The sequence below is a fragment of the Mastigoproctus giganteus genome, chromosome 11 (genome assembly GCF_048544385.1).
Source record: "Mastigoproctus giganteus isolate SK-2022 chromosome 11, ASM4854438v1, whole genome shotgun sequence".
NCBI classification, from domain to species: Eukaryota; Metazoa; Arthropoda; class Arachnida; order Uropygi; family Thelyphonidae; genus Mastigoproctus; species Mastigoproctus giganteus.
This window is the reverse complement of record NC_143585.1, coordinates 135,915,499-135,940,622: the sequence shown is the minus strand read 5'-3', so window position 1 is coordinate 135,940,622 and position 25,124 is coordinate 135,915,499. Positions and strand designations below refer to the sequence as shown.

The 25,124-nt window shown below is 35.8% G+C and overlaps 1 protein-coding gene across 1 annotated transcript in view; it reads left to right on the top strand.

Moving 5' to 3' along the window:
- Vps51 (vacuolar protein sorting 51) overlaps positions 1 to 25,124 on the top strand; it is a 202,273-nt gene that overhangs the window by 133,973 nt on the left and 43,176 nt on the right. Inside the window, exons 15-16 of the mRNA XM_090385571.1 lie at positions 5,463 to 5,555; positions 20,148 to 20,195. Coding sequence (XP_090241697.1) covers positions 5,463 to 5,555; positions 20,148 to 20,195 — 141 coding nt within the window. The remainder of the gene's footprint in view (positions 1 to 5,462; positions 5,556 to 20,147; positions 20,196 to 25,124) is intronic.

The following is a 25,124-nucleotide window of genomic DNA, read 5'->3' as shown; positions in this document are numbered from 1 at the left end:
CTTTCTTTTGACACCTACTTCTTATAAACTGTCAAACTAACTTGATGTTATAATTGTTATTTCAATCTAAAATCACATTGCATGTCAATACACTCCATTTGCAAGTTCTCAAGTACCTTGTTGACGTTAATGTGAAATGGAGTAGGAAGGACTGTGAAAAGAACATTTTTTCTTGAAACCTTGAATTGAATTGTTCCTTTAATGCCAAAATCATATTGATATATTTGCTGAGTCATGTACATTGCAGTTTGCAAGTATTGGAAAGTGAGCATAATTGTGGGCTCTTAACTCTGACCCCCACAAGCGAAGTTTAATTTAAAAAGTCATGATGTGATCAAATGTATTTATAAGCTCGTATTTCCCTTGGAAATGTATATTCAACTCATTTAGATGCAGAGTTACATCAACTAAGAAGGCAAAGTCACACATCCATTTGTCATCTTAAAACTGAATTACTAGGTTTCCTTTCATTTCCATGGAAGTGTGATGAATTTTTGCTTTGAGATCAAACATTTGCTTAAACATTTTCCCGTGGCTTAACCATCAATTTTCAGAATAGTAAACAATGTTCCAAAACGTCTGTGGCATTGAATATTTCTTGAAACTGTCTGTGATGGAGGCATTTAGATTGAATGAAATTGACTACTTTTATTAAAATAGACATGACACTTTCAGTCTTTAGCAGCTTAGCACATAGGTTCTTCTTATGGATGATGCAGTGATATCTCACTAGTGAATTATTTTTAACTCATGCAGCATCATCTTCAATTAACTTAACTAAATCTCGTGTTCCAACCATAGGAATCACACCCGATATATTATTGAGGTTCTACAATTTTCAATGCAGGCAGTCTAGTTAATGTAGCATTCACACCTGCATAAAAATCAGTGGATTTGGTTGTATCCTTCAGTAGGACTATACCATTAATTTCTTCTGTTGTGTTTAAGTGGCCATTGACACCATATACAAAACAAGGTAATTGGACTGTATCATTGGCATTCATACTTACGTCAGGTGCCAATGAATAAAATTTTAAAATTAGAGGCTTTCAATAGTAGGGTGTACTTAACACTGGACGCCAACTCATCAAATATGTCTAGCCGTAGTTTGCCAAAGTAAACTGATTTTGGAAAATTGAGTTCCCCCCTCCCCTTTGGTAACATAATCTCAGAAACAAACAAAACACTCTGATGAATTCACCATTAGAAAATGGTTTGGATTTTTTAGCAATGATTTCTTCCACTGCATAGCTGGCTTTGATAATGGATTCTGCTTGGAAGTTCATAATTTTGAAGAATGAACACTAGCTCTCATCACTGCAAATTCACATAAGTATACAAAATTAAAATTGACCAGCAAGTTCAGAAGGCAAACTTTTGAATTGACCACATTATAAAAAAAAATATAACACTTTACAATTGGACTTGGAATGACTAGTGACCAGCAGTGCAACAGCATATGGCAAAGGTTCAGTAAAAGTAAGGAGCAGTTCAGACATTCAAAATAAAAGCTAAAGCAACAGAAAAGCAGATGCATTTATGCTGTTAACTAATAAAACTATAGACCTTTCACACTCTTACAAGATTTTTTACCATATCATAATTCTGCAACACGGGAAGTACAAAGTCATGTATACATATTTATGTCTTCCATTCTCAAGTGACTTCAAACTTAATACCATTGCTCTGATGTGATGCTGCACCATATGATTTCTAATAGGATGAGAAAAAATCTTGTAAAAGTGTTGAAAGGTCTTTAATTTTATTTGCATCCACTTTTTTTGTTTGAATGCCTGAAATGGCCCTAAAGTCAATTGAGAGGGACCAATTGCATTTGATCCCAGCAGGGTTATGATGGAAAAATATGTTCATGGAAAACCTATGCACAAGAGTAGCATGTGTCATAGCAGCCAAAGAGGAACCGACACTATTTAAATGATGTCAATTGAAGTTTAATATTGACGAATGCAAAGTACTTCATATGGGGAGGATTAATCCCAGATTAAAGTACCAGGTGTGTGGTACTACACTAAGGACAGTGGGGAATGAAATACGCCTGGGGGGTAATTGTGCATTCAGATATGAAGTTCTCTGAGTAGTGCAGACAGGCTGCCAGCACAGCTCATGGGGTTTTGTCAGTGATATACAGGAATTTTGCCAGGAGGGTGACCATCCCATTGTATAAGGCAGTGGTTAGGCCACACCTTGAGTATTACATACAGGTCTGGAAGGATATGGATCTGTTTGAATTGGTGCAAAGAAGAGCAACAAGGTTAGTGAGGGGAACAAAATGCTGCTTTTACCAGGAAAGGCTTTAGTTTTACAAATTGCAGTCTAGGTACCTGCAAGGATATTGAGGTATTTAAGACCTTGAATAGATTGAATAAGCCTACTGCTAATGATGACTCCTTTCTCTTTCTCAGGTTACACACATGAGGTGCTATAAATTCAAATTGAGGAAGGGTGGCTGCAGGTTGGATGTGTGGAAATTTTCCTGCAGTAAGAGGGTGGTTAATTTTTGGAACAAACTCCCATCGGGTGTTGTGGAGGTGGGTAGTTTGTATAAATTCAAAGAAGGACTAAGCAAATTCTTGGATGGGATGTCCCAGGTTGTGGATCCATTATAAAAGCCCTTTAAGTGAGATTTTATAGGAAAACACTTTTTACACAAAATTTTATTAGTAGACACACTAAGGATGACGTTTTGTTTTTCACAAACCAAAGAATTAAAATTCAGCAAGCATATCTTTAAAAAAGTTCACCTTTTCTTGTAGAAAATAGATAAAAGGGGAAGTGTTGGATTTTTTTTTTTGGCTGATGCTGTATAAGTGCTTGCTTTTTTGTATCATTTGCTGCTATTGCTAATAATAATGATGTGAAGCTGTCATGTGTCTGTATACTGTTTTGAAGGATAGTGCATTCCAGACAATCATCTTGAAACAAGATAGCTGCCACTAATACTATAGATCTGATCTATTTGGAACTCATGAACAATTTTGTGTCCAGAAGACACAAAATTTACAGGGCTTATAAGGCAGTACAAGGGCACTCTGTTTTGGGGTAGTTTCATTTCATTTGACATAAGTGCCATTTGTTTAGAATTCATATGTTTACAGCATGATCCAACATAATTCAATTATTGGCTTTATTTCATTCTTGTAAAATTATAAACATAATAAACACAATAGTTTTGATTTTTATGGTAGGGCCAGTCTTTGCTATGGGAAAATTTACAAAATACAATTGATGGAATGCTTTAATATGCACACCTACAGTATTCTTTTCTTTGATTATGATGTTAAGAATGTAGTCATCAAAAAGTATTCATTACCAACTATATTTGTATGAATTTCAGTCATTTGTGCAAAATGGAAGGTGTTTGTCCACAATTACTACAGTCTGGTTCAAAAAATTGTCTGGCTCTGCAAAAACCATCCCTTCTTTGTTAGCCATTTCCCAGGTTAGTGTTCCACATAAATTGTAAATGTCTCTTGATCCAGAACCTGACTCATTAATATCTACTTTTTTTATCACTGTTATCTACCATTTTTGTTAAAAAGTTAAAAAATCAATGGTATAAAAGACCTAGAATAACTACTTAAAGAAGTAAAGCCCAAATATTATTTTGTGTTATAGTTCATAATTTTCAAATGACAAAATGTACCAACACTAATCAAAGGAATCTTCGCCTCTGTATTCTACAAAAAGTAAAATGTGTTGTTATTATGGAACTGACGGAAATAAAGCCATCTAGTGAATTAACAGATTATGATTATATAAGGAAAAAAAAAAATATAGTCAAATCGCATAACATCCAAAACAAAACTGAAACATTGAAATGTATAGTCTATGTACTGGATACAGTCAAGTCAGTATTCGGACAAGCTCGTTTGCCATTACTATATGTGAGCAAGTCTGGAAAGTGGTTAACATGTTTACTGCCACTTATATTTGCGAGGATTCTTTATTTGTGCCTTTGGGTGCTGAAACAAGTTGGCAGCGTTTTTTTAGTAAATGGATTTCATCTCTGAAGAATCATCACTCCAAGTAATTCTGACACCTGTTGTTTGTAGCATTCTAACATCAAGAGATGCATAATCTGCAACACTTGAATAGAATTCTGTTTCATTGTCAGGTGACAATATTATAAAGAGCTGTTTCAATGTCATTAGTGTCAGTATACTGTCTGTTTCTGTTCCTTTCAGTCCTGATGTCCCAGACTGTGGATCCATTATAAAAGCCCTTTAGGTGAAATTTTATAAGAAAACACTTTTTACACAAAATTTTATTAGTAGACACACTAAGGATGATGTTTTGTTTTTCACAAACCAAAGAATTAAAATTCAGCAAGCATATCTTTAAAAAATGTTGCCTTTTCTTGTAGAAAATACAAGAAAAGGCGACATTTTCTTGTATTTACAATCTTTAAAAAATGTCGCCTTCTCTTGTAGAAAATACTAAAATAGATAAAATAACTTCAACATAAGCAAAGAACATATGAAACTGTGAACCAAGTATCCAGCTTTTATAGAACTCTCCAGACAGTGCAATTGATTCTAAGCAAAATCCCAACTCTGATGCAATAGTCCATGGTTCAGTCAGTGTGCCTATATCATTCAGTTGTTTATTTCATGTGCCTCTCACTTTACAGCACTCTTTTATTGACTGCAACTGAATGGATGCATATTTTCATTAAGACAAAAATTGCAGTTTGTTTGGATGCAAGTTAGCATTTTCCAAATGTGTTAATTTAGTGTACAAGATTGTCTTGGCAAGGATTTCCATTTTCATAAATGCTTTCCAAAATATTCCTTCTAATTCAGTGTAGTGTAGCATATAATATATGCTGTTATAATTCTGTATGTTTACTTTTTTGCTTACATATTTTATATTGTACTACTTTTCAACATAATTGCTCATCAAATTCAATCACTTTTCCCATGGTGTCATGAGTGCCTTCCTGCCTCTAATAAAATTCATCTATTTCTGTTCAGCTATATTTCAACACGCAATTTACTTTGTTGCCACTGGATCAGTTTTATGCCAGTTGTGTTTTCAAAGGCCAAATGATCGGGCAAGATCAGTACTCTCTAGAAGAGCAAACACCTCCCATCTGTAATGCGCTAACCAATGTTGTATACAGACAGTGTGTTTGTTTGGCCTTGTTTGAACTGAGCACACCTAAAAGGGACATTTTCTTTGGATGTAACTATTGGATCATAAGTAACTTGCAGTTTTTGGTGAATTACTATAGGCCTAATCCTTTTGATGTGCAGAAATTGGATAACTATGCATACTTTTTCATTTGTCTGCATTTGGAGAGGACACTTTCTTTTCCAAAACATGTTACCTTACTTTTTATATTATATATTATGTGTTTCATCAAAACAATTAATTATATTTTTATATTACGTTTTTTGATGTGATAAATTAATGATAAATAAATATATATATATATTTAGATATCTCTTACTGATGAGCAGTTCACCATAGATGGAACAGAGGGACTAACTTCAGTATCCGATTTATGCTGTGATACAAAAAATACTGCTCAGGTATACCAAATTCAAGTGTTCTGTTTTCTTAAACCTTTTTTCCTTCTTTTTTTTTAATCAGTAAATTATTTTATAAACTAGATAAATTTCTCTTATTAGTTATTTTTAGTATCAGATAAACAATAGTTAGAAATTTTAACCATTTTACTTTGATATTATACAGGGGGGTGCAGAAGTAGGTATACAGTTTTTATTATGGAAAAAAACATGCTGATGATTACAAAGTTACGATTATTATTATTATTATTATTACAATAACTTTATTAAATCACAATAAGGATGACGTACAGATTGAAATTAAGTACAATCTCTTAAGTGCTCAAATTGTTTGCCTTCAGCATTTACACATTCCTGTACTCTAGTTTCTATACTCAAGCATACTTTGGAACAGAGGTCTTTATTGTTATCAATTTCTTAGCATGCTTCTCTTATGAATAGAATCATGTCATCAACAGTGCGTGGTTTTCTTGAAAATACTTTATCTTTGATAACACCTCAAAAGAAGTCTATTGGGGTGCGGTCTGGTTATCGTGGTGGCCATTCAACTGGCCCTTGTCAGCCTGTCCACCTATGGGGGAATTCTTGGTCAAGAAAATCACGCATGGTTACAGCATACTGGGGAGGATCCCCATCTTGCTGAAAAAAGAAGTCCTCATTAGCATGCTGTAGTCATAATTCTGGTATAACAGTGTCCTTTAGCATGTTAAGATACATGTTTATAGTTGTACTGAAAAAGATAGGTCCAATAATCCCTTTACATGAAAGGCCTGCCTAAACTGTAACCCCAGGTTAATTCAACTGTTCTTCAATTGTTACATAGGGGTTTTCTGTTGAATAAATAGACACAGTTGTGCCTATTAACAATGCCTGAAAATTTTAAATTTGCTTCGTCGGACCAACAAATTTTTTGAATGATGCCATCACCTTGTCTTTCTTCATTCAAAACTACTTCGCAGAATTGTAAATGGCGATCCGGATCATCCTCTAAATAATCCATGAATTAATCTTGGCCAATACGTTTTCAAACCTAAACGTTGAATCAGACGACCCAAAGATCTGCGGGTAATGCCTAACTCACTAGAAGCTCTCTTTTTTTTGATTTTTGTGGGCTTTAAGTAAATGGCACAGCAACTAACATTTTATTTTCAGTGGTAGTAACACTGACTGGTCTACCACTCTTTGGCATATTACAGATGGGCCCAGTCCGATTGAATTTATTGTGTATTCTGTAGATTGTTAGCCTAGTTGGTGGTGCTGTATCAAATTCTTCGCCCCATTTCTGTCGAACCTTTTCAGCATTCTCTGCCTTCCAGTATTGTTTGATTATCCACTTTCATTGGTCATGGTTAAATTACCAGCCATAATTATCAGGAAAAAACAAAAAAAAAAAAAAAAAAAAATCATAAATAAGGAATGCAAAATAATAAAAGATAATATAATAAATATATAAAGATTTCATTTCTCAGACTCATAACTGCATACCTACTTTTGCATCCCCCCTCCCCTGTGTGTATATATATATTTAATACTGGGTGCAGCATTAGCAATTTAAGTGCCTAAGTTATCCAGTTATAAAGCAAAATTATATTAAATTAATTTTAATATACACTTTCATTTTGATTTCTTTATAAAATGATGTCTTTTCTTTTTGTTATGATAAAAATTCATTCAAAATTCTTCATTATTATCTCTACATTTCCTAGGAAGTAGGAGCATATTTGGATGCCCTTGATCCTTTAAAACTTGCAACAACACTCTTATATGTTCATTAGTTATAATGAGGACTCTTCAATGAAGAATGATCGTAATTTTTTTTTCACAACATACCTTTATTAATCATCTATATTTTGATGGTCTTTTCAAATTAGTCCCTATTTGATGAAATGCACTTAATGCAACATTTTTGCCATTCTTCAAAAACATGGTGGAAGCACTTTTTTTTGACGTGTTTCAGAATTGCCAATGTCATTAACTTCTACAGATGGACACATATGACATTAATTGTATTTGAAAGTGTCTGCAATTCTGTCTAGACACGATAGGTGGGAGGAGAGAGATCAATTTGGCCCTGGAGAGATTGTGTAAGGCTCAAGGGATAGAATTTTTCTCAGCCTGGTCTGTGCTTGTTAACAGGAGAGACTGCTTCTACAGGGATGGGCTACAATTAAATAGAAAGGGTGCAAGAATATTTGCTGATGCTATCGAGGCAGAGTTAGGTGGGTCGGAAAACTGCTAGCTTAGGGGGATACACAGACTAATAGATTAACAGTAGGCACTGGCAGAGGTGAAAGTGATTCTTGTACTGCTTCTATTGAAATACAATTGAGCAGCAGCTTGGAAAGCAAGGCAATGGAGATTTCCAGGACTGCTTGGAGTCATAGCGGAACAAGTAAATATATGGGCTGTGTTAGGGTCACTAAGAGTAGAAACAGGTGCATGTATACTTGCATGTAAACCAATGCTAGGAGTACAGTTAATAAATTTGATGAGCTTGAAGTGCTAGTCAAGACATCAAAGGCAGATATTGTTGGGATATTAGAGACTTGGTGTCACACAGACATAAGCAGTGCAGAAATGGAATTTGGAAAGTACAATGTGTACAGGAAGGAAGGGGGGGGGTCATGCTGTTAATTAAGAAACACAAAATCTAAGGAAGTGCATCCAACTGATGTTGGTAGACAATGCAATGTTGAGTCTGTTTGGTGTGTGTTATAGGCCTATTGAATCTGATGAGTATAATGAGCAGTTGTGCAGAGAAATAGAGTGGACCAGTAAATCAGAGTGTCTTATAATGGGGGATTTTTATTTCCCAGAGATTGACTGGAATTTGTGGGTTGGTCACTCATACACTAGCAAGGCTTTTGTGGATTTATTGGATGATTGTTTTCTACAGCAGCATGTTCGGGAGGCAACTAGAGTGAGTAATACTCTTGATCTGATTATCAGTAGTGATTCTTCATGCATTAAGAATCTGCAGATAAAGGAACCACTAGGAGGCAGTGATCACATTGTGCTGAAGTGGGATTTACTCAAAGAGGTAACTACCATCAGGGGTAAAGAGAAGGGTTTTTGCTTTCATAAAGGTGACTACAGTGGTCTGAGACATTATTTAAATTCTATACAGTGGAACCAACTGATGATGTTACCAACAGAAAATTCAAAATGAGAAGCATTCAAAGAAATAATTTTGGAAGCTACTAGGCTTTTCATACCAACTAAGAAATATTGTTCACAATTTAGGCCTAAATTAATGTCAGATGAACTAATTAGACATGTGGCAGAGAAGAAAAATGCATGGGATACATATAAATTAACAGTTGACACAGAAGCCTGTGATAGATATAAGCTGGTCTGTAACCAAGTCACAAAGGAGATTAGGTAGGCAAAGGCAGATTACGAGAAATCTTTGGCAAAGGATGCAAAGAAAAGCAGGAAAGAGTTCTTTACTTATGTAAACTCTAGAAGGAAGAGGTTGAATCAGATTGGTCCACTTGATATTGATGAGTCAAGTGTTGATGATCCTGCTCAGGTAGCTAACAAACTAAATGAATATTTTGCATCTACATTCACACATGAGGAGTTATTGAGGGAGAGGAATGCCAGAGTGTATTAAACTCTGGCAGTAAGCTAGATAATCTTGTAATAACTGAGAGTAAAGTGGAAGAGAAATTGTTGAAGATAAACATAAGAAAGGCACCTGGGGTGGATGTAATCTATCCAGTTATATTAAAGGAGGCAGCAAAGGAAGTAAGCAAACCATTAGTCATAATTATGAGAGCTTTCTTGGACTCAGGGGACATACCCATTGACTGGAGATGTGAAAATGTGACCCGAATCCACAAATGAGGATTGAGGGAAGACACAGGTAATTACAGACCTGTTAGTTTAACTTCTGTTCCAGGGAAATTAATGGAGACACTGGTTAAAGAAGCATTGCAGGATCATCTAGACAATACTTCAGTTATAGCTAGACACAGCATGGGTTTGTTAGGGGGAAGTCTTGTCTGACCAATTTGATTGGATACTCTGTGATGTAGTGACAAAGGAACTGGATGCAAAGATTAATTTTGATATCATATATTTGGATCTTAGAAAGGCTTTTGATACTGTTGCACATGGAAGACTGCTGCACAAATTGGAGCATGTGGCATTGTGGAGGCAAATTGCTGCTATGTTTAAATGACAATGGACACTGCTATTCGTGGACTAATGTTATTAGTGGAGTCCCCCCAGAGTTCAGTGTTGAATCCATTGTTGTTTTCTGTATTCATTAATGATATTGATGATGATATATCAGGCTTAATGTCCAAGTTTGCAGACGATACAAAGGTTGGCAGGGTTATTAATGATACTAATGACAGTACACTGCTGCAACAGGATCTGGAAAAGTTGAGCAGATGGGCTGAGAGGTGGCAACTGACGTTTAACATTGACAAATGTTAAGTACTGCATATGGGAAGCAGTAATCTCAGAATAACATATCAACTGCGTGGTACTACACTAGCAGTGGTAGAGAGTGAAAAGGAACTTGGGGGTAATTGTGCTGGCAGATATGAAATTTTCTGAGCAGTGCAGATGGTCTGCAAGAGTAGCTCACTGTGTCTTGTCAATGGCATACAGGAATTCTTCTAGCAGAGATAAGGAGGTGATTATACCCTTGTATAAGGCAATGGTCAGGCCACACCTTGAGTACTGTATACAGGTCTGGAGGCCTCATTTTAAGAAGGATGTAGAGCTGTTGGAATGAGTACAGAGAAGGGCAACAAGATTAGTGAATGGAACAAAGGGTTGCTCTTACAAAGAAAGGCTTAAGTTTTGCAAATTACAGTGTCTGAAGACTAGGCACCAGCGAGGTGATCTGATTCAGGTGTATAAAGCCTTGAATGGTTTGAGCATGCTCAGTACTGATGGAATTCTTCCTCTTGCTCAGAATAATTGCTTGAGAGGGCATAAATTTAACTTGAGGAAAGACAGTTGTAGGATAGATGTGCAGAAGTTTGCCTTTAGCCAGCGGGTGGTTGATTGCTGGAATAAACTTACATCTGTCGTAGAAGTTGATAGTTTAAACAGATTGAAAGCAGAACTAGGTGTGTGTGTGTGTGTGTGTGTGTGTGTGTGTGTGTGTGTGTGTGTGTGTGTGTGTGTGTGTGTGTGTGTGTGTGTGTGTTTGGGCTGATGCTACATAACCTTGCTTTCTTGCATTATGTGCCCATGCTAATGCTGGCTAAGTACTCAATGACAGCATGAGCATTGTGAGGTCTTGCATTGTTGTGATGCAGCATCCTTCCACCTGCATGCAGTTGTGGTCATTTGCAACAAATATGATCCTGTAAAGTGTGCAGTATGATTCTATAGTAAGGTTGTGAAATATGACGTGACACAACATGCTGGTAAACCATTCCTTGAATGTCAAAAAAAGAGATAACCATAACCTTTCCTAAAGAAGCCACAGCTTTTGCTTTTTTCGGTATTAGCGATGACATAGACTTCCAAACACAACTTTGTTGTTTACTCTCTGGGTTGAAATTATATAGTCATGTCTCGTTCACCGTTATCACTTTGTATAAAACCTCATCATCTTCAGTAGCCATCTGTTGTAGCTTCTGACAAACCTTCATGTGAACTTGTTGCTTAGATGCGAGTTGTCTTGGAACCCAGAGTGCTCAAACATGCCAAGTGCAAATGGCCACGGAGAATACCATGCTTGCTTCCTACTGATATTCTCAACATCTCTGTCAGTTGCTTTACTGCTATACAACAATATTCTCTCACAATTACAGATGCTTGGTTTATGGTTTCTGTAGTGTCAGCAGTGGTTGGAGCTGCAGGACTGCCAATTTTTGTGATTGAATCACTTCCATCTTTAAACATTCTAAACCACTTGTGAGTTGTGCTATGCGCAAGTGTAAATTCATCATAAGCCTCTTTTAACATATCATATGCTTCAGTTGATCTTTTTCTGAGATGGAAACAAAAGTTGAGAGCAGTATACTGCTCCTCTTGTTACTGCCCCATTATTACATAGGCAAAACTGAACAGGCATAAACTTGAATGGCAGCCAAGTTCACACTTTTCGCACAAGTCATTTGCACAGTTAATATGTGATGCAGTTTGGTTTGGTTTTAAATTTCACATCTCAGCTAGAAATAGCAAGCAGTACAGTTGTTTGTTTAAAATTATGATTTCTTTATTGAACAGCCCTCGCATAAGCCTCTGAAGTTGCATGTAAACCAGGGTCTTTTCTGATGATTTCTTAGATGTGATAGGTTTGCAGTTTTTTCAGAAAAATTATGAAAATGAGTACCTGCACATTTACTGACTAAATATATGCTTAATTACAGTTGCAAATTTTACCTTGGTTGTGGAATTAAATTTTTGATTTGTGTGCTTAAATAAAATACAGTAAGCAACAGTTATAGTGATCACATTTGCAAATTGAACTTTGATTCTAATAAATGCCGATTTAGAATATAAGCGAAAATCAACAAATATTATCGACAGGCTATAAAAATAAAGATATTAAAGCACAAATTTATATTTTATTACCAAAAGTTTATTAACAATTAAATGATATGTGAAAATCGAAAGAATATTATCCACAGGTTAGCAAAATAAAAATAAATTTATACTTGCATACATAGCTTAATTAATGCACATATTAATTAAACATAACACTTTGTAATATGATTATAATTTAAAATAGTCACTTATTTTAAATTGCTTTAAATTATCACTACAAAATCTATAGATTTTTCAAAATCATATAACAGTCTAGATTCATGATCACTTGCACCATTTCTTCCAACTCTCTCCTCAGGACGGCTATAGCTTCACGAGTTTGCTGTGTTTTAACTGGAATTCCTTCTTCATCTTCATTTTCCTCCTCCTTGGCAAAATTATCAGTAACAGACTGGGTAATTTCTTCATCTGTTAAAGCTGTAGTAACTTGTTGATCACCACCTGTGTCCACCCAGTCGTTAAACTCCCATTCACTTGTGTTTTCAGGCTTTTCAATGTGATCAGTATTGTGATTTAGTTAACCATCATAAATTATTAATCCACATTTTTTGAAACAGTTGCTAATGCAGGTTTCAGAAACTTCATCCCAAGCACTCATTATTATATGAAGTGTATCTAGAACAGTTATCTATAGACTGGATGATTCTTCACCTCATATCCAATCTGTAAAAGGTTGAATCAGTGATGTAGTATTCCAAGGTAGAAAACTAATTCACTGTTTTTAAAAGTCAACTTTGGATGAGCTGGGCAGTTGTCTGAAACCAATACAATTTTTTTTTGTTTTTCTTATACAAATGCAAATCCCATTTACAGAGATAATCTTCAAATAACAAAGCTGTCATTCAATCATTGGCATAATCAACAGGCAGCTGTTTTACTCCTTTAAAACATCTAGGCGATTTACTCTTGCCTATAACTAATGGCTTCATCTTTATTGTTCCTGTCATGTTGCATGTTAAAAGAATTGTAATCCTGTCTTGGATCTTCTTTCCTGCAGATGCAGAGGAATTTGTAAAAATTATGCAATGTTCTGAGGGTAGCCACGTAGTAACAACTCTGTTTCATCTGTACTAAAAATGTCTTCAGTATTATAAGTGCTTAACACAGTTTGCCAAGAGGTTTCAACCAGTTGTATGCTGCAGAACCATCGGAATTCTGTTTCTTCGTGAAGTTTTCTGTAAACAGTATAATGCCTCTCCTTCCATCTTGTCAGCCATCCATCCATCGCCTTAAACTTTCATGAGTTTTTCAGCAAAATCAATAGCCCTTTGAAGAAGAAGAAGAATGCTACAATTGATTGGTGCATTAAATGAGCTGGCCTGTTTGAACCAAACGAGCAGAGATTGATCTACTGTTTGGCATTTCCCTTCCCCCTTCCTTTTTCTGGTTTCACTGATCACATTAGTGTTTAATATGTGACATGAATTTAATAATTTTGATCAAGATGACAGAGGCACTCCTAATTTTACTGCTGCTTCCCTTTGACACATATTGCTTACGTTTAATTTGTCGTATGTTTCTTTAATTTGTAACTTCATCATTTACACTCAAGTTCACTCTTTCTGTTCATTGGAATTTTTTTTTTTTTAGGTAGTAAAATTTAAAACACAGTAAAAAGATAAGCGTCAATCAATAACAAAGCACATGGCATGCATGTGCATATGAGATACAGAGTAAAAAGTGTACGAATTTTAGGTATAGGAGTGAAGAGTAGATTCTGAAAATTTATTTATGTTTTTTATATGATTGAAGATTTCAGTGAAGGGGAAACATTTCCCAATAATAATGTAAAAACACACAGCATTCCAGCTATCGGTATTATTGTAAATGCAGTAAGATCGAGTTTATAACAGACTGTACAAACAAAAAAGCTCAATAAACCAAAAACTGCAAATTGTTTTTATTGTTTTATCATTGTGACCTCCAGAAATGTACTATAGAAAAATATCACAAAGGCATTCAAAATTGATTCTTATAACCAAAGATGTCATTCTAATAAACGATGACAGTATAGTGCCTTTTATTGATTTGGATCTGTTCTTTGAAATTTGATTCTATAAAATAGCCGATTCTAATAACCGGTGCTTACTGTATTACACATGACTACTATATATACTAAAATAAATAACACATAAAAAAACTGATTTTCAGGATATTAGGACCATTTAATTGAAATGTGGAGATTTTTATATATTTTGTCTTTAACTCAGCTTGGCAAAGTAGTAATGAAAATGAGAGAAAAACTCTCGAAGCAGCTTCAAGGTTATTCTCTTCTGTAAATAGACTTTATTTGCACGCACAAAAAATTGATTTAATTGGACCCAAGTTAAAATTTCACAATTTTAATCAAACATATACAGTTGGACCTCTGTATAACGAAATCAATCATTCCCTTGAAGAAATTCGTTCAACAGAAATTTCATTATAAAGAAATATGACCTTATCAACAATGAAAAATATTGTTATTCAATATTCTGAAACATAGTAAAAGACGTGTAATAATTCAGAAAGAAGTAGGAATGATTAAATTTACTAACATTTTAAAACAATATTAATTGTTTTAAATTTATTAATATTAAAAAATCACTACTTACATGATGCGCACAATGTATTAGTATACTTTTAAAAATTATATCATAAAATATTTGGTTATTTTTTGTTGTTCACTGGATTCTATACTGTTATTTTTCTGTCGGTACGCCATTCATAAAAATGCATGCATTTGTTTAAACATTCTAATATATTTTCTTTTGCATTTTCTTCCCATTGAAACAAACTTTCAAATACTCCCAACATTTCTTGTTTAGAAGGTTTAATATTGTCCTCATTTTCTCCTACTCATCATTGATATTTTCACTAGTTCTTTAAATATGCTCCAAAATGTTGGAGTCACTCAGATATTCAGCTACTATGACTTCATTATCAATCCTTAAAAATTCGTCAAGAACAATTTCTCCACTGATCAAACCTCACTTGGAACTCTTCCCAAGATTGCTCAATGTCATGTAGTAGTTCATCCCTCTTAATCGTTGTTTCCATTACATCTTCACTCCACACTTTCGCCAACTCTGATATGCACATCTGCAAATCTATAGGTTGGTTGGTTTCTGTTCTCGGTATAATTTTTTTCATTATGTGCCTTCGGTAGTGCATTTTCAAATCCTTGGCCCATTGGCTGCAGTTTAGATATTCAGCTACTATGACATCATTATCATAGTCACTCAGATATTCAGCTACTATGACATCATTATCAACTCCTAAAAATTCATCAAGAACAATTTCTCCACGGATCAAACCTGGCTTAGAACTCTTCCCAAGATTGCTCAATGTCTTGTAGTAGTTCATCCCTCTTATAACTGTTAATTAGCATTTTAGCAAAACCTGCTTTTGCAAAACAATTCTTAATCATTTTACTGCTGCTTCCCTTTGACACTTACGCCAACTCTTATATGCACATCTGCAAATCTATAATAGAATCTATAGGTTAGTTGGTTTCTATTCTCAATATAATTTTTTTCAGTATGTGCTTTTGGTAGTGCATTTTCAAATTCTTGATAATGCCTTGGTCCATTCGCTGCAGTTTAGACGAGGTATTCGGAGGGAAGTAAACAAGGTTCACACTTGTAAGTTTCAAAATTACTGAGGGAAGGTGGGCAGGGCAGTCATTGACAATACACAATTTTTCTGTTTTCTTTCGTCATCTTTCTATCGAAATTTAAAATCTACTGTTCAAAAATTTCACTTAAGTTTTTTGAAAAAATCTTGGATGAAAAATTTTATCCACTGCTGGGCAAAGGCCTCTCCCAAAACTTTCCACCTTTTTTTCTATCCTGCACCATGGTTGGCCAGGTTCCTCCTGCAGGGTTTTACTAGCACCACTAAATTGTAGAATGTTTTATCTCTTAATTCGTGGAATTAATTCTTTTAGCACTTAATTCATACTTTCCTAAAACATCAGCTTTATTGCCTAAAGGCCAGAGGTGTGAACAATGCATACCCATGTCTCTCAAAATCAGTTCATTATATGGAAATTTTCTTTGTTATACGGAAATTATTTTCAACGTAATGACCATTCCATTTAAGCAACAGAACCTTCAGTGCGCCACCCAGGCAATAGCCTATCTGCGCAAAAGTCTTAATCTTTTTAGTTTTATTACAATTATTATTTGTGTGAATTATCATCACTACTATGGTTATTAGGCCAAAATTGTTCTAACATTTCTGTTGATTAAACAGTTTATTATTTTTTCTCGGTCTTTAGCCTGTGGTCACACAGAGATAAGCAAATATCCCGTGTGACCACAGTTACCGCCCCTTCCTTGTGGAGGAAGACCTCTACTCATAAGGCGGCTAAAAAATTTTTCATAATAAAATTGTAGTCTCACACTAGGTCTCTCTCCAAGCACAGCACTATCTCTAATCATAATCTGTTCTTCTTCGATTTAAGGCTATAGCCTTTTCATATTCAGGACAGGCATGGTCTATGGCACTATGTTCTGCTGTCTGTTTTTTACGCTTGCAATTTATACAGCACGGTGACTTTTCCTTGTTCTCACAATCTTTATATGAATGACCTTCGGTTGAACAATGTCCGCAGAACGCTTTCATTTTGCAGGTCTTCGCAATATGGCCATAATTCATACATCTGTAACACTGGGTTACCGTGACAATGTCACGGACCCGACAAGCGGACCAATTGATGAACACTTTTCCTTTTCTGATCAACTGTTTGTGGACAGGACCTGTTATCTGCACTATCCAGTTATTTAACTTCTTGCTCTTTGCTTTGTTCACGGATACCACATTGAACCCTTCTTGGTACACTTCTTGGTTTACACCATAGTCTTTTAAGTTCTTGATCCATAATTGTTCTTTTAACTCATCTTCATTCACATTTAGATTTACATCGTAAATCAAAACTTTAGGATTTATCTTTGGTACCTTTTCTACACATAATTTTAGTTCTTTGAACTTTGGACATTCTGCGAGCATATCTATATCTTTTTCTGTTTCTACTTCGAGGACGATCTTATTATCCAGAACAGTTCTTAGATTTTGGACTTTAACATGTTGTAGCTCAGGTCTCACATTTCTAATTAGGTCTTTTTTAATGTCTTCACTACATTTATGTTTTTTGTTCTTTGTGGTGATAATTGCTACCCGAGGCTTTGCAACACACTTTTCTTTTAATACGGTAGCATATTCCTTTTTATTTTGTTCTTGAGTACCTTCCTTTTCAACTTTGCTCACTTGTAGATCTATCTCCAACTTTACTATAACCATTTCTAAGTCATCCCATATTTCCATTATCTTCGTTGCTACATTACCTGTTACTCGGTGTTCTCTTTGTAACAGGAGAGCCCTTAATCTCTCTCGTGCCTTCACTATTTTTTCCATACTAGTTTCCACTGGTCTTTGTCCTGAACTTTTAATCATAGAGTTCAACAACTTCTTCATATTGCATATCATTTCAACTTTCTTTTCTGGTGTCCATACCTCCTTCCTTCCCTTTTTAGAAGCTGTATCCTGTGGTGTCCCTTCAGGAACTATTTCTTCCACTTCTTCCTGAACTTCAGAGTTTTCACTCTCTGAATCTCCTGAATCACTATCCACATCCATCTCAGTATGTGCTTTCTTCTTGGAAAGAGAGCTAGCGCTCAACTTTTTACCGAACATTAAAGGGCTGTAATTGCCAACTATTTACAACTTTTAACTTTACAATACAAATACAATTTAACCAAATTCACTCTACCCCACCTAATCAATGCCCGTTTAGCCAGTTAGGGGGGTGAACCCCTAACCGCTCACCCCAGACGACGAGAACGTAGGGCAGCTAATCTATGCACTTCGTGCAACAGAAAACTTGAAACGTAACAAATCAATAAGAAATTTAAATCAAACTTCACTAATTATACTTTAGATAAGTCACTTAGTCAAGTCCCCAAGATTAACCCCTGGGGCAACATAATGACCAGAGGGAAATCAAAAAAGTTCGCTATATGGAAGTTTGTTAAAAGAGAGAGGCCCGACTGTACTTTTAAGTTCCACCCATATACTGAGCTCTCTCTCTCTCTCACATACACACAGAAGTAACATCAAGCAGGTTGCACTTTTAACTACTGACTTTGATATATATTTAATTTTTGGTGGCATATTATGAAATTAGTTAAGATGCTATGTACATTAATATTTGTGTAATTCCAAACAGGTTACTCTGCCAGTTTTAACCATTTTAGTAGTTCATTTAGGAGTGAATATTCCATGATTTCACATGAAGTACTTGTGGAAATGAGATTGGGAAATGGTAGCATAGCAACTTCAAAATACATTTCATTTTCAATAATTCAGTATTGAAGTAATGAAGATATACTGAATTTAGCAATTGGTAGTCACAAAAAGCAGATGCACTTTATAGACACTTGTGCACCATGCTAGATTTGGATTAAGACATAAGTAGTAACTCAATTTATTTAATTTCTGAAATATTGTAAATATAATTTCTTACCTTTGTAAAAGACCTCCCTAGCCAGAGGTGGGAAGGAGCAGCAGTGCGTAGCACAAGCTTCTTGATTAGACCGGGGTTCGAGCCCGTCACCACCAAATATGGAGGATGTGGAAAGGTCAGGGAATGACCACTGCATATCCCGGAGCAATATGGCCTTAGTTGCTAATGCTCCTAAATAACAAATAACAATAACAACCTTTGTAAAGTTTATTCTTTTCAGACATTTTCTTTTTAGATTTGTAAGTTTAAATAGCTGCTTAATTTTTGTTATTTGCTTAACTTCAAATATTTTGTGAAGTTCATTCTTCATATTTTATAAAGTTAATTTTCTGTTTTATAAGTTAATTATTACCTTAATAAGGGTTGCTACAAGATACATTTTTAATACCTTGTTCAAGAATATCATGACTCAGATTGGAATGGCTGTGGGTGCGTCAGTTGTGCATCATGAGCTTCATTGCTTGTACATCCTGTGGGGCGCCTCCGTAGCCAGGTGGGCAGGAGCAGCAGTGCGTAGCACACACTTCCTGAATAGACCGTGGTTCGAGCCTGTGACCACCAAATACGGAGGATGCGGAAAGGTCAGGGAATGACCACTGCATATCCCTGGAGCAATATGACCTTAGTTGCTAATGCTCCTAAAAACCAAATAACAACAACAACAACAACATCCTGTGGTAGGTCTAGTAGGCAATTCCTAGTTCATCTGTTGATTGTCCAGAGATAAGGACTACCAATCTAAAACTAAATCTTGGTACTTTTCTCTTTAAGGTGTGAGGAATAAATGTATACCTTATAAAGGTGGAAGTTTAAATTAATTTAAGGAAGTATTGGATAATTACTTGAAATAGATAAAGGAAAGGAGGGATGGTGACATTGGTTACTTTATTTTTTTAATTAAATATAAATTTGATTTATTTTATTCATTTTTTGGCTGGCACTATATCAGCTTGTTTCCTTGCATCATTCTGCTAATGCCAATATGAATCGCATGTTTATCGTTGGTCAGGACTCGCACATTTTAGAAAAGATTATTAATTGGACTTAATACCAATTCTGTTAAATCTTTTATTTGCATCCAGATTGTAATAGAATTTTACTGTTAATATTCTCTTGAATAGTTTATATTTTATTTGCTTGCATACATTGAAATATCATTAAAGTAATGCATTTGGCTCGTTTGCATGGCATGCACATCTATGGCTATTTATGTACATGTGTCCTCAAGAGTCGCCGCATATAAGATTAGTTTGGGGGCCAGTTTTAGTCAAATTTTACAATGCGAGAGAGCAGTACCATTATTAAAACGTAATATTTTCTAGCATAAACTTTCATTTTCTACAGCATTCTTTAAATGAAGTACTGTACATAATTACAGTTAATTTTAGTAAATTAAAATAAAATAAATAGTAAATTAATCAGCCCATACTTAAGAATAATATTTGCAGAGAGGCTTTATTAAGAAAATTCAAATTCACAGTGAAGAACATTTTAAACTTTGATTTTCTTACTAATAAAGAATGTGTCAAATTGAATTGAATTAAAAATACTGTAATTTTTTTTTACAGTCACTGCTGGATTATTTCGTTAGGGTACAAGGATTAAGCATTTCACAGGTATTTACTTCTATTTTTGTTATCATCTTGATTGATTTTTTTTAATTATGTGCTGTTTATTGAGATAGTCAGTGTGACCATCTTGGTTTAATCTGTTGAAAATTGCTATTCCATAAAATATAGGTATAAAAATATAAATAATGCCATGCTGGTAGATCTAAAAACAATATAAGAAATATATTTTTATATAAGTGGTGGACAGAAAAAATTAAAAAAAAACCTACCAAAAATTAGTCAGTATATGGTGTTGTGCCACTGATTGCACTGATGTTCAACACAGAATCCCAAGATTTTGGAATGATCCTAACAGGGGATGTGACACTGTTCATCCAAAAGGAAAGTCACCAATTCATATTGGTAATGAATTCATAAATATGAATTCACCAATTCATATTGGATTGTGTCACAAATGGTGACCTGTTTTGTAGATTCTGCACCAGAACTCCCACAAATGTTCTGTGGAATTGATATCAAGTGATTGGAGTACAGACCCCTTTGAGGTTTGGTAGTCATTCTGGAATATGCACATCCCAGATGAGCAAAATGCTGCATCCTAGGCTATAGATGATTATTCAGGATGATCATTGGCTTATGCCTGTAAGATGTCAGTCTAATGGAATGAGTGGAATTCAGACCATATCAGGTAAATATACCCTCTTTCCATTACAAAACTGTTGGAACTGCTGTATTTGTATGGTTAAAGACACGGTTTCTTCTACAACTCCCTCATACGAATTAAAAAACATGCATACAGAAATATTCTGCCATTATTCAATGATCTATGTCAGTTTTTCAGCTTTTTTGTGCAAAGTACCCCTTTCATTTTCAAACAAAAAAAAAAAAAAAGTTAGCCCCAGTACCTACAATTTTGATGCATGCAGTACAATTTTTTAAATTTCATTTGTGTCGGAGTACAACCTGGACCTCTCTCATGTACCCCTAAGGGTATTTTTACCACCAGTTGAGAAACATTGGTCTGTGGCCTATGCTTCCAACACCATTAGATGCACCAACAGGAATTGGCAGATGCTAGCTATGTGTGTACATACATAGCATTGTGTCATAGTATCCAGCTTTGTGCACCTCCCTTTAGCTCAGTTTCACAGACAGGTTGCCTGTGATTCCCACTGTATCCTGCACACAGTTGTTCTGCAGTTGCTTGTCTGTGCAGGTGCATCCGTAGCCAGGTGGGAAGGAGCAGCAGTGCATAGCACATGCTTCTTGATTAGACCGGGGTTCGACCCCGTCACCACCAAATACGGAGGATGCGGAAAGGTCAGGGAATGACCATCGCATATCCCGGAGCAATATGGCCTTAGTTGCTAATGCTCCTAAAAACAAACAAACAACAACAGCTTGTCTGTGCACTTCACTGTATGGACTGATGATTAGATATCTATGTTGCTGTTTGTTTATTGTGAATCACTGCTAATTTCAATAAAGATGTTGTCTCATCTTTCATTCATGCTGATATGACCTTAGAGATGGTTCCTTCTGACACGTTAATGAATTCTGCTGTCCTTTTCGTATATTCTCCTACCATTCAGGCTCTAACAATTACACCCCATTTGAGGTCATAGAGCTTTGCTTAGTAGCCATGTTTGTTTGCAAACCTGGCTTTTGGCATAGACTCCTTTTATATCCATGACCAAATGTGTTGCACCAAATGGTTGCATATGCACAACATCTTCCTGCTTTATTCCATTACTTGCATGTGGATAAATAAGTTCAGATTATCTTTCAGATGGAGAATGATATTAAAATAGTTGATGATTCTCAATCAGTAGTTACTGGCCTGATTTTAATAATGAAAGGAGTAATCAGAGATTACAATAAAGAACACAGTTGATTGGGATATCTTAAGATTGGCATGTTAAGAAATATGAAAGTTTTGGTATATGTGCTCACATTAGAGACTACCAACAATTTACTAATTCGTTTTATACAAATAGAATCATCAAAAAGACAAATCTGTTATTTGCTTTACCATTTTATGAGTACATACATACATACATACCACATGCCCATGAGAAGTATGTATATAACATATTCCTCAGGGTGTTTCATAATACATAGATCTAGGAAAATTGGGTTGATGGGCTGAGAAATGGCAGTTGAAGTTTAAAATTTAAAAATTGACATATGCAAAGTACTGCACATGGGTAGCAGTAACCCTAGAGTAATTTATCAACTATGTGGTACTACACTCAGGGTAATGGAGATATGAAAAAGACCTGGGGGGGTAATTGTGCAGTCAGACATGAAATTCTCTGAGCAGCGTAGACAATGCTGCCTGGACAGCTCATGGGGTTTTGTCAGTGATATACAGAAACTTTGCTAGCAGCAATAAGGAGGTGATTATCCCTTTGTATAAGACCACGATTAGGCTGCATCTTGAGCACTTTATACAGGTCTTGAGGCCTCACTTTAGGAAGGATGTAGATATGCTGGAACGGATGCAGAAGGGCAACCAGATTGGTGAAGGAAACAAAAGGGTGCTCTTACCTAGAAAGGCTTTAGTTCTACAACTTGCAGCATCTCGAGACCAGGCACTTGAGAGGAGATCTTGATTGAGGTGCTCAAAGCCTTGACTGGATTGAGTAAGCTGAATGTTAATGGTATTCTTCCGCTTGTGAGACTACCCACACGAGAGGCATAAATTCAAGTTGAGGAAGGATGGTTGCAGGATAGATGTGGGGAAGTTTGCCTTTAGCCAGCAGGTGGTTGATTGTTGGAACAGTCTTCCATCTGTTGTTGTAGTAGCAGTAGCAGTGGCATTTGATGCAAGAAAGCAAGTGTATGAGCTTATGCAGCATCAGCCAAAAAAAAAAAAAAAAAAATCACACCATTCCCTCCAAATGCCTGTCCAGTTCCTCCTTAAATTAATTCAACCTATCAACTTCCACAATGACAGATGGAAGTTTGTTCCAGCAATTAACCACCCACTGGCTAAAGGCAAATTTCCTCACATCTATTCTACATCTGTCCTTTCTTAATTTGAATTTATGCCCCCTTAGGTTCGTAATCTGAACAAGTGGAAGGATCCCATCAGAATTCAGCGTGCTCAACCCATTCAAGGCCTTATACACCTCAATCAGATCACCACACAGATGCCTAGTCTCCAGCCACTGTAATTTGCAGAACTTAAGCCTCTCTTGGTAAGAGGATCCCTTCATTCCCCTCACCAATCTTGTTGCCCTTCTCTGTACATGCTCAAGTAAATCTACATTCTTCCTAAAATGAGGCCTCCAGACCTTTACGCAGTACTCAAGGCGTGGCCTGACCATTGCCTTATACAGAGGGACAATCACCTCCTTTTCCCTGCTAGCAAAATTCCTATATATCATTGACAAAACCCCATGACCTGCCCTGGCAGCCTGTCTGCATTGCTCAGAAAACTTCATATCTGACTGCACAATTACTCCCAGGTCTTTTTCATTTTCTACCACCTTAAGTGTAGTACCACACAGTTGGTACGTTTCTCTGGGGTTACTTCTTTCTACCCATATGCAGTACTTTGCATTTGTCAAGGTTAAACTTCAGTTGCCACTTCTTAGCCCATCTGCCCAAATTATCTAGATCCTGTTGCAGTAGCACACTGCCATTACTGTCATTAACAACCCTGCCAACCTTTGTATCATCTGCAAACTTCGACATTAAGTCTGATATACCTTCATCAATATCATTGATAAATATACAAAACAACAGTGGACCTAACACCGAACCCTGTGGGACTCCACTAATAACATTAGTCCATGAAGAGTAGCACCCATTAATTACCACCCTCTGTCTTCTCCTACTTAACCATCCTTTTATCCATTGTAGCAACTTACCCTTAATACCATTCTGCTCCAATTTGTACAATAGTCTTCCATGCGCAACAGTGTCAAAAGCTTTCCTGAAATCCAAATATATGATATCAAAATTATTTTTTGCATCCAGTTCCTTTGTAACCACATCATAATATCCTATCAAATTTGTCAGGCAAGACTTTCCTTTAACAAACCCATGCTGTGTCTGAATTATTGCTGCAGTCTTGTCTAGATGATCCTGCAATGCATCTTTAACCAGTGACTCCATTATTTTACCCGGAACAGAAGTTAAACTAACTTTTCTGTAATTACTCGTGTCACCCTTCGATCCCCCTTTGTGAATTGGGGATACATTTGAACATCTCCAGTCCGTGGGAACCTCCCCTGAGTCCAGTGATGCTCTCATAATTATGGCTAAGGGTTTGCTTAGTTGCTTTGCCGTCTCCTTTAATATAACTGGATAGATCCCATCCACCCGAGGTGCTTTTCTTATGTTTAACTTCAACAATTTCTCCTCCACTTTGCTCTCAGTTATTACAAAATCATTAAGTATCCTGCTACAATTTGATAACCTTCTGCCATTTTCAAACCTTAATAATTCCTCGTGTGAATGTAGATGCAAAATACTCATTCAGTTTGTTTGCTATCTGAGCAGGATCATCAACAGTCGAACCATTGATGTCAAGTGGACCAATCAGATTCATCCCCTTCCTTTTAGAGTTTATATAAGTAAAGAAAACCTTGCTGTTTTTCTTAGCATCTTTTGCCAAGGATTTCTCATAATCTGCCTTCGCCTGCCTAACCTCTTTTGTGACCTGATTACAGACTAGTTTATATCTGCCATAGGCTTCTGAGTCGCTTGATAATTTATATGCATCCCATGCATTTTTCTTCTCTGTCACGAGTCTCATTAGTTCATTGGATAACCATTTAGGCCTAAACCTTGAACAATATTTCTTAATAGGTATGAAACTTTTAGTGACTTCCACGATTCATTCCTTGAATGCTTCCCACTTAGAATTTACTGTTGGTAACATCGTCAGTTGATCCCACTGTACAGAATTTAAAACTGTCGGAGACCACTGTACTCACCTTTACGGAAGCAAAAACCCTTTTC